This window comes from Prosopis cineraria, unplaced genomic scaffold, assembly GCF_029017545.1.
Source record: "Prosopis cineraria cultivar Desert tree isolate PC_DT_omini unplaced genomic scaffold, ASM2901754v1 PC4, whole genome shotgun sequence".
Lineage (NCBI taxonomy): Eukaryota > Viridiplantae > Streptophyta > Magnoliopsida > Fabales > Fabaceae > Prosopis > Prosopis cineraria.
In genome coordinates this window covers 4,982,739-4,996,646 of record NW_026555335.1, presented here as the reverse complement: position 1 = coordinate 4,996,646, position 13,908 = coordinate 4,982,739, and the positions used below count along the sequence as shown (strand labels likewise).

Sequence of the window (13,908 nt, the reverse complement as noted above, 5' to 3'; positions counted from 1 at the left end):
ATGGACAGCCCAACAATTAATACCGGAAAGACATTACTACGACAATATCTTTATATATTAGAGGAGGATAGGAAGTTAATCAAGCCCCTTTAAAAGATACACTTTTTATTCAAGCAGCTACATAAGCAGCTAACAAGTTAATTAGTGGGACAAACACGAAGTACACAGCAAACTATAGATTGGCTAGCCTCAGAAGTACGTACTCCATTGTAGCTTTATTCCTTACTGTACATAAACACACTAGGGAGTGGGCTGATGAAAGTGAGTTCTTTTCTAGTGTTCTTCAAACGCATCACTTCCTCCCTGCTCATCCGAAACGAGTTCATCAGAACAGCGTCCGGCGTGGCGTGGACCAAGGACAGCTCTCCGGCCAGCGGGTTGATCATTGGGTTATCGCTGGTTTTAATGGCCACCCAGTCAAATGCGTGGGCCCCGCCTTTCTTCACCACCACGTAGTGCTGTGGGACCACCAACACCTGACCCTCCCTCACCTCTCCGTCGAAAAACCTCCGTCCATTCTCCCCCACCACCTGGATCCACCCGCCCCCCCTCGTGCAGTATATCACCGCGTGACAGTTTACATTGTAGTGAGGCACCATGATAGCATCCTGCGTCGTCCAAAACATTCATAATTAATTAATTAATCAGTTTCTTGTTTGCGTTCACTACGCTTTGTTATATGTGAATAATTTTACCTTGTAGAGGACACCACGGTCCACGCCAAGTCGGAGGTACTCGAGGATAGGCATGTTGGGAGTGTTAAGGCTAGTGAGGTGGCCTCCACGTGGGTTATATTTATCAGCGTGCATTCTTGGCTCACCTAGTGGATGTACATATGCAAGAGAACACAATGTTTCGTCCACTCCGTTTGTGGTTTTTCCACCATGACCTCGTCTTTTTCTTCTCTCTTCCTCCTCCTTCTCTGCTTCGGGTTGTTGTTCTTCTTCTTGTTCTGGGGACAGCCACCTAATGCCATGCTCAACCAAGATGATCGGACCTCTTGAATCCTTAATGCCCTGAACCTTGTCTGCGAGCTCAGTGTCTATGTTGAAAGATTCGGCCACCGTCTCCTTCGCCAACCCGCTGAATAGGTTTCCGCCGCCTGACGTCTCCGCTTCCTTCTGCCACTTTTGGTGGTTCCTGCCCCAGCTCTTGCTCTGGTTACCGCTTTTTGGCTCTTCTTGTGGGTTCCCTCCAAGGAAGAAACTCTGTAATTTGTCGAATCATATATAAACACCCAAATTCAAAAAACCAAACCTTTCCTGCATAGCTATTAAACTCAAGCATGATAAGTAATCATTGTTAGTTTTTTGATGAACAGAAAGAGACCTGTCAATGGATCATAAAGATTCTTATCTTTTCAGGATCCATCAATAATGTTTATTCAATTTGATATTTCATATCAAATATAAAATTTCAACCCTGATTTTGACGCGCAAGAATTCGCAAGAATATATTTATTCAAAAAGCAAAATTAACTGGATTAAAAAGCACCAGAATCTACCAAATGAATCGATCTTTGAATACTTAGCAAGTTTTGTTATGCTGTCTGTGTTATCTAAGTTAATATGAAAATTAAAATATTCTATGGGGTACCCGAAAGGTGAGATCGAGCTGATTCATTTCGTTGTCAGTGTAGATGAGTGAGAACAAGACAAGGTCGTCGGAGTCGCCGGTGTTGTAAATCCACTGAGCCGAGCTGGACGGCACGGCTACGACGTCATCTTGCCGTATGGCATTGACCTTTTGGTGTTCGTCTGATCGGGACCCATACGATGCCCTACAACCAGCTACTATCGTTTCATAGGCACCCTTCCCTACATTACTCATTATTATTAAGTTTACCACAAAACAAAAAATCCAAGATCACAATGATTAATTACGAAATGGCTGTGAGAACTATGCTCAGCTGCAATGGTAATTGCAGAGAACACAAACACAGACAAAATGACAAAACAGCAGTAGCTCATGTAATCGTTATGTAATCACATTATGACCGTCTTTTGAAAAATCCACAAGAAGGAAGATCAGGCACGAGAGTGATGAGACCTTTGAGTACGTAGTGAATCCTGGGAACATTGGTGTAGAAAGGCAAAAGCAAGCCCATAGGTCTAATGGTGTATCGGACTAGGGTCACACCAGCACAACGAAGCTGCTCATTGTGGTCATCCCAGTACTCTATCTTCCCACCTTCCGATTCAACCACCGTGCTGGGTTCCAGAACGCTTAGCCTCTCCAGGCTGCACTTTCTGTATTGAACCTCCCCTGTTTCTTCACCGGCCAACCTTGAACAACTTTGAGTTATAACTAGCAAGGCAAGGCTCAGGAAAAGAAACGATGAGCAAGCCATGTCTGCCATGATGAGAGGAAATTAAAAACAGCGCAATAAGCTCATCAAACGGTAACAGTAGTGCATATATGCTCAAGAGAATGAGCGAGGACCGCTACCACCTGACCAGTATTTATTGATATGTGCATTATTGCAACTTTGCAATGATGAGAGTCTTTAATCCCGACACCCTCTAACTTTCAGAAATCAATGTTGAATCAGCAAGCAAAATTATCTACTTAAGTGATGACTTTCTATTTTGTGTTATAATTAACATGCTTTTGATTATATTTTGGAAGTCATCCATGAAAAAGATAAATATTTTCTTGTTTTTATAAAAGAAATTAACTAAGTGCCTCATGTGGATTGATTGTAATATTTTCTTAAGAAATTGTTTAAAATGATGGAAATTGAAGTAAGCATATATTCTACTCATTTATTAATTATGGACAAGTGGGGCATGACAACATTAAAACAAGAAAGATAAAGAAGACAAGAAAAAGGTAGTTCTAATTTCAAGAAACAAAGGTAGAAGTTCCTACACACTGTTAGATATTTCTTCAGAATTGTCCATTGGTGTCATGGCACCACAAAAGGAGTGCCATGGCACTAGACAAAAATGTAGTTTCTTTTTTTGTGTGAAATTACCTGATACAACTCATTTTTTTGGATTGGATAATGGATCTTTTAGCTATTGCAACTGGAGAAAACCCTAGAAGAGTAAGAGGAAGAGTCTTGAAGTTTGGGATCAAGAAGAAGTGGAGCAAGTATTCATTCTATCTCATTTTATCAGTGTTTTCTCTTCTTCTTTTTCTTTATGTTGATGGATTCAAACCTTTTCTTTGTTGTTACAGTTTTTATATCAGCTATGTGTAGCCAAATCTTCTTGTTCTAGAAGACTATGAACCTATTTGTTTAAATAATCTTTAATTTACTATTTAGTTGTTAAAAATAAAGTTTTGATTACTTGTTCTTGTTTAGTGTTTAGATATCACGAGGTGAGATTTGAACATTTGGATTAAACCTTGGAAGAGAAAACTCAAATTAAACCTTGAGAATTAGTTGCTTAGGATTTGTTTAGCTAATTTGCTATTAGAACAGGAATGTATCTAATGGACCCAGGTAATCCTCATGAGTTAGGGTCTCTAATCCAATTAATTAATTAATTAAGGTAATATTTTGCATTAATTGAATTAATTAGTGTCCTTAATAATTGAAAGATACTTTGGATTAAGTTAGATTTTTATATTATCAAAATTGAGTTTCAAGACAATTAGAGTGGTAATAAGAGGGTTAGGAAGCAAATAGATAATTAGGACTCTAGAACATTCTTCTCTTAATTGACTTTAGCTTGTTTGTGGATTAAAAATTATTTTAATTAATTATTTTTAATATTTTTATTTTAATTGTTAACGTAAATAAATTTAAAAATTTAATATCTAATTATCATTTTAATTAATTTTTTAAAAAATTAATTTTAATTTATTACTAGCTTCAATTGCCACCCACACATTTACAGTATCTCATAATTTTCGTGGGCATCGCTGAGCATCTGCCGGGTAGGTAAGAATTATTATGGTTTCGGGACTTGACTCTTGAGGCGTTATTCGAGTGTTGTGAGGTCTTTGTAGGGTGCTTATTAGCTGCATGGCTGCGATACTGCTAGGTCGCAAACACATGGTTTTATTCTGCTGTATATGTGGCATTTATCTGCCATGCATGCTATAATGATGGAGGTTGAAGTTTTAAGTTTGCGTTTTGGAAGCTTCTCCCTTCCAGAGTGTTGGAGAATCTGACGAATGTATTAATGGGAGAAGATGGTATGATGAGTTTGGACATTCATGGTTCAGGGGAATCGATACCAAAACTGCTGACCTGTTATTTTCATCTTTGAATTAGAACAAGTCTTTATGAACATATAAAATAAGTCATATATTCTAAACGGTTTTATAAACTAATATAATATTATTCAATTAAATATGATTACTTTTTCCAAAATCATACCATTCTTTTGTACATATTAATTAATTAGTATAATAATTAATTGAATAAAAGTTCTGTGCTTTTGCCAAAAACTGGAAAAAAAAAAGTTATGTGCTAATTAATTTCTATATAAAATAAGTTAGTTTTGGGACTTGATCCTTTAGCAGAATGGATAATTTTTACTCAGAATACTTATTATTTAATTTTAAAGTCCACATTCAAATAATATAATTGTTCTATATTCTAGAATATTTAATGACTAGAAATATTCCGATCGAGAGGCTTTGTTTTATTTCACATATATAATATACTGTCTGATGCTTTAACAAAGATAATCGTGCATTGAAGATAGTAATATCGTTCGCAATTCAGTCTAATTTTTCCCCGGATATTGAAACGTTGAATTTCATTCAGAATCTGGGCCCCCTCCCTCCCAAAAAAAAAAAGAAAAAAGAATTTCATTCAGAATAAATGAAAACTTAAAAAATGGTATTGAATTTTATTCCAATCCGAATCATTCCTTTTTAACTTTACAATTCACTCACTGGGGGAGAAATAAATATATCCCTTCAATCACGGATCCGTCTTCGGTGCTCAGCACCCAGGAGAAAATCCGAACCCAGTTTTTTCAATTTTAATTTTATAAAAATAAAAATTTATAATTTTTTTTATAACTATATTCATCATCAATCTAAAATAGTACTGATTTAATTTAATTTTATAATTTTTATGAATTTACTATCTTGATGTATTATGGACAATTCAGATTCAATATTAAATTTTTATTTGCAAGGTCTGGATTTAAAATTTTTATTTTTATTTTATATTTATTAAAATAAAAAATTTAAAATTGGATTTGTTTTGTCTAGAGTACATCTAGATAGTCAATTTATAAAAATTACTAGTAAATAACCTTCAAGTATGAGTTAATATATTTGACGGTTGTTTACGAATAACTGTCAATTATTCTCCATTTATTTATTGTTTTTGTCAAATAAACGTCAACTATGAGGCGTCAAGTATGTCCTTCTCCGTGGTAGTGATCAGGATGCACGGTTTCAATTTTTTTGTCTAATACAAGAGGGAAAGTAGGGTTTTTCAAGAGAGGCTTCATTTTTTACGTTCTTTGAAACTTCGAAGGCGATTTTAGAGAGCTTGGGCGATTCTGAAGCTTGGGAGCAAGATTACTTATCAGCATATTCATTTTCATTGAGTTTTCCTTCAGTCTTCTCTTTCATTCTCCTATGTATATGATTTTGACCCATTATGATCAGCTCTTTCCTTCACTTTGATACTTGAGAGTCCTATAAACTTATTTGCTCTAGTTGTATCTTGATTTACTGATTATTTTGTGATCATTATGTTTTATGTTTTAATTCTAGTTTAGTTTTGTGTTTCTTGATAATTGGCCACCATTAAGTGATTATTTGGAGGAATAGAATGTACTTGAGAAAGAAATTTCTATTTGGACCATTAGAATTGAATGCTTAGGGTTAATTATAATTAATTTGCCTCTAGGGTTGAAATGTACCTAAAGAATCTAAGTGATTAGAATGAATTTGTACTTAGTGCTCTTAATTTAATTTTGACATGGAATTGTTGGGTTGAAATTAAGGAGGATTTTAGTTATTCAAAAGATATTCAAAATTAATTTTAGTGTTCCAACCTTTAAAACTAAAATTAAAATCATTTAAATTAGTAAGATAAGTGCAATAGAGCAAATGAGGGGTTAAAAATCTATGGTGCTTTCCTAATTATTTTTTTGATTTTAGAATTCTTCAAATCTTAGTTTCTTATTATACATTTTTCTTGTTTTTATTGAACCATTTACCATTATAAGTTGCTTGCTTAACTTGAATGAAATTGAAAATCTAATGCCTATTTGTTGCTTTACTTAATTCTCAATGGGATTGATTTTGATTTGTCATTATCTACATTTATGACCTATACACTTGTGGTATCCATTGGTTTTTGCGTGCATCACTCTTGTTCTTTATACCAAAAGTTTCAACTTAAATCAAGTTCCCTTTCAAACTTAGCATCCATGACAGCACAAGAAAACCATCATCATCTTAGCATAATGAAAAGAGAGTTCAAAATTCCTCACCTCAAATCACAATAGCAGAAAGGAAGGAGAGGAAGCTTGTGGCATTAAACATGGGAAGAAACTCAGAATTGAACCTCCAAAAATAACAACTGAGCTCTTTTGTGCTTCACCACCCACGAACAGACGAAATGAGGGAGGAGGAAGGAGGTTCGATAGCTCTGACAATGAAGAAGGATCAGTAGGTAAAATCCACATAACACATTTTTGCAAAATTAAAAAATTAAAAAGCGAAAATAAAAAAAAATGCTTCGGCAAGCTAGGGCGCATGAATCACATGAGCACGAGGATTTGATTTCAGGTTTCAAGCTTCTCATTTCAATCGAGCTCAAAAACAAAGAATGGAGGAAGAAGATGAAGAACACGACGACGAGAACTAACTCTTGGTTCAAACACTAATAGAGAACAAGGAGAAGAACTAATTTCAAGTGGTAATGACTGATTAAAGGTGCTTGGGGGTGATTCTGGATTGTTTAGAGCAGGGGGGATGAATGAGGTATAGTTTCAACACCTTCAACAATGAGAACAAGAACTAATAGATATTTTAAAAAAAAAAACATATCTAAACCGGTCACAAAGAATAGTCAATTTAGATATATTAAAATAATTATTTTTAAAAATTATAAATTATTATTTAAACTGGTTATCCCTCTTAAGATACCTGTACAAAATAAAAAATATTAAAATATAAATATAAATATCTAAACAAGTTATAATTTATAATTGATTTACATATTAAATTCTAAACCGATTCCTTTTATAACCAGTCTATAAACAATCTCATCTTCATTGTTATTTATGAGAATGACATCACCCCTCATTTCCAAACCGTTGGAGTATTAATCGATTTAAATATGTGGGTTTAAAAACTATATTTTGCTACAGCGGTTGTCCAATGATGTTGTCACTTCAAATACAGGTGAACGAGAAATTGAGAAAATATTGAATAAACGCAAAGGTTCACAACTCTGAAGCTAAGCAGCAGATACCTTTATCGGGCTTAAAATCCAGCCTCTCTAGCAAGTAATCACTAGAACACTCATTAACTGAATCCAACTTCTGCGTACATTCTTACAATATATATACAATATGCAAAAAGCTGCTATCAGCAGCGACAAACTAAACAAGCAGCTTAGATTCCATTAGCGACATATCCAGCTAGCTAGCTAGGACTTTAATGCCTTATTCCTCACATGCAAACTTTAACACTAAATCAAACTTAAGGTTCAGTAATATAAACTCGCTTCTGGCTCCACCCTTGGGCTTAACAGAGTGAGTTCCCTTCTCTTCTTCAACTCTTTCACTTGCTCTCTGCTAAGAAGATAAGAGTGCATCAACACAGCTTCTGGCATGCTCCTGATCAGCGACAGCTCTCCTGCAAGAGCGTTCATCATTGGGTTGTCATTTGTTTTCACTGCTATCCAACCAAACCCTTCACCTCCTGCCTTCTTCACCACCACAAAGTGCTGTGGCACTATCAGAATCTGCCCCTTCCTCACCTCGCCGTCGAACACTTTCACGCCGTTCTCCGCCACCACCTGAATCCAGCTGCTACCCTCTGTCCCGTATATCACCGAGTGACAGTTCAAGTTGTGGTGTGGCACCATCATCGCGTTCTGCGAGTCATTAGCCAAAAGATCGTGCGGGTGCACCTCCAGTCAGCAAGCTATAAATGTCTTGTACATATCAGATATGGTTGTTGGAGGATGTTACCTTATAGAGGACGCCTCGATCAACGCCAAGTCGGACGTATTTAAGTACAGGAAGGTTGGGAGTGTTAAGGCCAGTCAAGTAACCAGCTCGTGGATTGTATTTATCTGCATCTGTGGCTTCAGCTAGTTGGTGAACGAGTCTCAGAGTACATATATTTTCCTCTAACCCATTCGCTCTCTCAACACCTCGAAGTTTCTGTCTCCCTTCTCCTCGTTCTCGCTGTTGTTGTTCTTCTTCTTGAACTGGGCTTAATATGTCAAGCCCCACTTTAACTGTGACGATGGAGCCTCTTGGATCATCCAGACCCTGCACCTTCGTCGCTATTTCATCATTAACGTCGAGTGACTCTTCCACCATCTCGTGTGCCATCCCACTGAACACATTGGTTCCATGGCCTTCTCCCATACCTTTGGGTTCCTCTTTTGGGTTTCCGGCGAGGAAGAATTTCTGTGGATGGATGAAGAATATCAGCTACAAAGGGACTTGTGGAAATGAACTTTCCGGATTTTGCTAGTGTTTTTGGTTAGTGCGTAGATACAATATAAGAGCTTACCCTGACTTTGAGGTCCAACTGGTTGTCCCCGTTGGCGGAGTCTATGAGTGAAAAGAGAACCAGATCAGTTTCTCCAGTGTTGTAAATCCACTGAGCAGCACCAGCTGGTACGACGATAACATCACCCTCTCTTGTAACATGGATCTTCTGGTGCATGTCTCCTTCAGATGATTCTTCTCGAAACGTTTGACGACAACCTGATATCACTGTTTCCAAGATACCCGTTCCTGCAATATTCCATAGGACACATGGTCACGCAAAAATAGGGTTCATCATCTTTTTCTGTAATAAGTTACAGAATTTTGATCGTAAAATTCTTAAAAAGTGAAAAGGAAATGGAGAATACATGCCTTGGAGTACGTACTGGACCCTTGGGGCGTTGATGTAGAGAGGCAACAATAAGCCTTTGGGTTTGATGGTATAGCGAAGGGCAGCCACGCCAACACATTGAAACTGCCTATTGTTGGAGTCCCAATACTCAGTCACACCCCCTTCGGACTCGACTTGCTTGGTGGGTTCGAGTGTGGTCAGGTTCTCAAAGTCACACTCGGTAGGGTAAGCGAGGCCGCCATGGAAAAGAACAACATAAGCAAGGATTAGCGAAACCAGCGAAGTATAGGCCATACCAGAAGGGAGGGAAGAAGGAGGCAAGGTCGAATGTTGCTGAAGTGGAGGTGGACCAACAATAACTGTAAGGATGAATTTATACGTGTGCAAAAGTGGGATTGTGTCTTGGAATGTGATAGAATGACGAGAATTGCTGGTTGCTGAGGTTTGTGTTGCTTATTCGTCGCATGGCTGCAAATTCTTAGTGAGCTCACACACGCACACATATACGTGCTGCTTCTGATTGCAGACGTGGCAGTTTCTTTAAAAAGTGCGTAAATTTGGCACAAGAGAATGATTGAGGACCGCTGCCACCTGACCAGTATTTATTGATACGTGTACTATAGCAAATTTGCAATGATGAGAGTCTTTAATCCCGACACCCTCTAAATTTCAGAAATCAATGTTGAATCTGCAAGCAAAATTATCTACCTGAGCATCTGTTGGGTAGGTAAGAATTGTTATGGTTTCGGGACTTGACCCTTGAGGCATTATTCGAGTGTTGTGAGGTCTTTGTAGGGTTCTTATTAGCTGCATGGCTGCGATACTGCTAGTTCGCAAACACATGGTTTTATTCTGCTGTATATGTGGCATTTATCTGCCATGCATGCTATAATGATGGAGGTTGAAGTTTTAAGTTTGCGTTTTGGAAGCTTCTCCCTTCCAGGGTGTTAGAGAATCTGACGAATGTATTAATGGGAGAAGATGGTATGATGAGTTTGGACATTCATGGTCAGGGGAATCGACACCAAAACTGCTGACCTGTTATTTTCATCTTTGAATTAGAACAAGTCTTTATGAACATGTGAAATAAGTCATATATTCTAAATGGTTTTATAAACTAATACTCTCCCGATTCAAAATTATAAAGTATTTTTTAAGGAGTTAGATGATTAAAAATATAAAATATTTTTAGTTTTTCAAAAAATAATCATTTTTTAAAATACCTTATTGATAGTGACTTTATATTTATTATAAAATATTTAATAAAAATAAATATGAAAAGATATGGTTAGTTTAAAAGTAGTTAACTACTTTATTGGGGTGAGATTTGGTTAACAATACTTTATATTTTTTAATGAAAAAAGTATAATATTATTCAATTAAATATGATTACTTTTTCCAAAATCATACCATTCTTTGGTACATATTAATTAATTAGTATAATAATTAATTGAATAAAAGTTCTGTGCTTTGGCCAAAAACTAAAAAAAAAGAAGTTCTGTACTAATTAATTTCTATATAAAATAAGTTAGTTTTGGGACTTGATCCTTTAGCAGAATGGATAATTTTTACTCAGAATACTTATTAGTATTTAATTTTAAAGTCCACATTCAAATAATATAATTGTCCTATATTCTAGAATTATTTAATAATTAGAAATACTTGGATCGAGAGGGTCTGTTTTATTTCACATATATAATATATTGTCTTATGCTTTAACTATGATAATCTTGCTTTTTTTTTTTTGCACAAGATAATCATGCATTGAAGATAGTAATATCGTTCCCAGTTCAGTCTATTTTTCCCACGGACATTGAAAAGTTGAATTTCATTCAGAATTCCCCCCCCCCAAATAAAAAATAATAATTTCATTCAGAATTAATGAAAACTTATAAAATGGTATTGGATTTTATTCCAATCCGAATAATTCTTTCTTAACTTTACAATTCATTTACTGGGAGAGAAATAAATATATCCCTTCGATCACTGGAATCAAGTTTATCTATTTCTTTTTAACTGCAATGCCAACTTATCAAAGGAAGATATGGGCAATATTAATGGAAGAAATTCAAACAATAAGCATATCTGCATTGGTGAGATAGGCCAATTAAATGATGATACAAAATTTTTTTTGTTTTATTTTACAAATCTTTGTGAAAATCCAAAGAACATTTATTAACATTTTTCCTGTTTTACCCTTATTTATTAATTTTAATTTTTTTAATACAATGATGGTTTCAAAGATGGGCAAAAATTCGGTATGTATTATTGTACGTATACTTGTGTATGTATATGTGTGCATGTATATTACATTTTCTTATAATTTGCATTACTGTAAAAAGTGAAAATTAACATGGCCTTTTAACATCGATTATACAAAAAACCGATGTTCCTTTATAACGGAGCGAAGGCGACATGGAAAAGAACAACATAAGCAAGGATTAGCGAAGGGGCCAACGAAGGATAGGCTATACCAGAAGGGAAGAAGGAGACAAGGTCGAATGTTGCTAAAGTGGAGGTGGACCAACAATAACTGTAAGGATGAATTTATACGAGTGGAGAAGTGGGTTTGTGTCTTGGAATGTGATAGAATGACGAGAATAGCTGGTTGCTGAGGTTTGTGTTGCTTATTCGTCAAATGCTTAATGAGCTCATACACACATATGTTCATGCTGCCTTTGTTTGCAGACGTGGCAGTTTCTCTGAAAAGTGAGTAAGTTAGCTGAAAGAATGTTTTGGAATGTTTGCAATTGTTCTGTTTCGCTGTGATGTGATTCCCTATAAAACATCACAGTTTATCGCTGATGGCCATTCTTCATTTTAATGTATAAGGGACACCATTCCACGGGAGAACTGATGAGTCTTTGCCGCTTATAACGTTAGGAGTAGAAGTATATATTCAAGTATTCAACTAAACTTGGAGTTGTGAGAAATAAGAGTTGAGACAAAAAAAATAATAAAATAATATTTTCACCACTAAAACCCCCTTTTAAAATGGAGGAAGTCATCTTCACTTTTTTAAGGATGTATTTAATTTAAAAAAGGGGACAGAATGGGAGGGATTTTACTGCCTTCCTTATGTTTTGGATTGTAAAATTGAAAGGGAGGGCTCCGTTCCCCTCCGAACCCTCTCCTGCAAAATGGGAGGACGAGAGGATGAGGTGGGGAAGAGTATGATTTTATTATGTTGGGATTAATATATTTACATTATAACAAAAATATTTGTTTGTCTTTGCTGTTATGTGTCCTTCTATTCAAATTATGTCTTTCCTCCTAGCTTGCATCGCCATTGTTGCTCCCTCTGTTTAGGTCATCATTTGTGTTGGAGATTAGATTTTTCCATTCAAGCCATTGTTCGAAGCTGCTAAGGCTTTTCCCTTTCCTGGTGCAAATGAGGCTACCACTGTTAAGACCATTTGAGAGTCATAGACTTGAGCTGAGGAATATCATACTTTTTTGGGGGTTTCCCCTCCTTTCATTTTATTTTCACTATTCTTCCATTATATGTTAATAAACTTACTGCTTACTTGTACCTTTATTTTATAAACTTTGAATAAATTATTATTGAATATATTATTGACAATATGTATAAATATATATGTGTGTGTGAACTATGGATAACTATATATTTATAATTTTATATCAAAAACATTCATAACTATATTTTATTAGAAAAAAGCAATTTTAATAAGATAACAATAAAGTTATATATATATATATATATATATATTATCTTCCCTTCCCTCCCCTCCTAAACCAAATAAGATGTCACCCCTCTCCATTAAAATTTCTTATCTCCCTTTCTCGTTATTAAAATCCCTTTCTTCCTCTCTCCCCTCTTCAAACCGAAAAACCTTAAGGGTGAGTTTGGTTTGCAGGGAGGGTCGGGGTTTTAATGTAGAAGACGGAAGATGTTTGATATTACCTTGTCTAATTTTAGAGGAGAGAAGAGGAAAAATGATTATATATAAATAATTGTATTTTTATTTTATTAGTGTTGAGATATTGAAAAAGTACATATGCATTTTTTAAATTTATCATAGAGGGCATATTAATTAGGATATGAAAAATTTTACCCCCTTCCAATCCTCTCAATTTGGAGGGAAGGAGAGGAAAAATTTCTTCAAACCAAATAAGGGAATGGAGGCAAAATTCCTCTCCTTCTCTCCCCTTCAACCAAATAACCTTTAAGGGTGTTGGACAATATATTACTTCATGTGTTATGGTCTTATTGATAAACCATGCGACATTTGTTTAGAGTTAAGGCCCAATACAGAATATAAATAGGTTTGCATTGGCTCTAGTTTTTTTTAATTTAACTATTTAAGTATGATATTCTCAATGCAGATCTATATGGAGGGAAAAATCATAATACTTGGCCAGACTATTAATGAAATTGTATACAAAAGGTTTGGCCTTAATCCTAAAAAGTCCTGTGCAGAAATGACAATAAAATTATTTTAAAATGTATAAAAAATAATTCAATCCCTCAAATATAATAATTTTTTTGAAGCCCCTGGAAATTTTTTTATCATTAATGAATTTATATAAATTATCAAATTGTCCTTGTTGAAAATAAATAATTCACAAGTTTTATTTAAATATTTACAACTTTCTTTCTTATATTCACAACAATGCAATAGCAAATCACAACTTCACATCTTAATTCTTTATTTGCTTTTGCATTGTTGTGAATATAAGAAGGCAAGTTGTGAATGTTTAAATAAAACCTGTAAATCATTTATTTTTAACAAGGGTAATTTGATAATTTATATAAATTCATTAATGATAGAAAAGTCTCTAGGGGTTTCAAGGAAATTATGTTATTTTGAGAGACCAAATTGTATACAAAAGTTTTGGCCTTAAACCAAAAAAGTCGTATGTGAAAATAACAAT

General features: G+C 35.1%; 2 protein-coding genes and 1 pseudogene across 2 annotated transcripts; all 3 read right to left on the bottom strand.

Moving 5' to 3' along the window:
* Window positions 1–34: 34 nt before the first annotated feature.
* On the bottom strand, window positions 35–2,442 carry LOC129309583 (legumin B-like). The gene is made up of 4 exons (XM_054951207.1): window positions 2,050–2,442; window positions 1,597–1,817; window positions 696–1,208; window positions 35–608 (listed from the first exon to the last, which is right to left on the bottom strand). Exons 1-4 carry the CDS (start codon window positions 2,357–2,359, stop codon window positions 216–218), a joined length of 1,437 nt encoding a protein of 478 aa, XP_054807182.1. The 5' UTR covers window positions 2,360–2,442; the 3' UTR covers window positions 35–215.
* Window positions 2,443–7,642: 5,200 nt separating this feature from the next.
* On the bottom strand, window positions 7,643–8,023 carry LOC129308388 (13S globulin basic chain-like). The gene has a single exon (XM_054949499.1). The coding sequence runs from the start codon at window positions 8,021–8,023 to the stop codon at window positions 7,643–7,645; it is 381 nt and encodes a 126-aa protein (XP_054805474.1).
* Window positions 8,024–8,125: 102 nt separating this feature from the next.
* LOC129308387 (glycinin G4-like) lies at window positions 8,126–9,306 on the bottom strand (annotated as a pseudogene).
* Window positions 9,307–13,908: the final 4,602 nt, after the last annotated feature.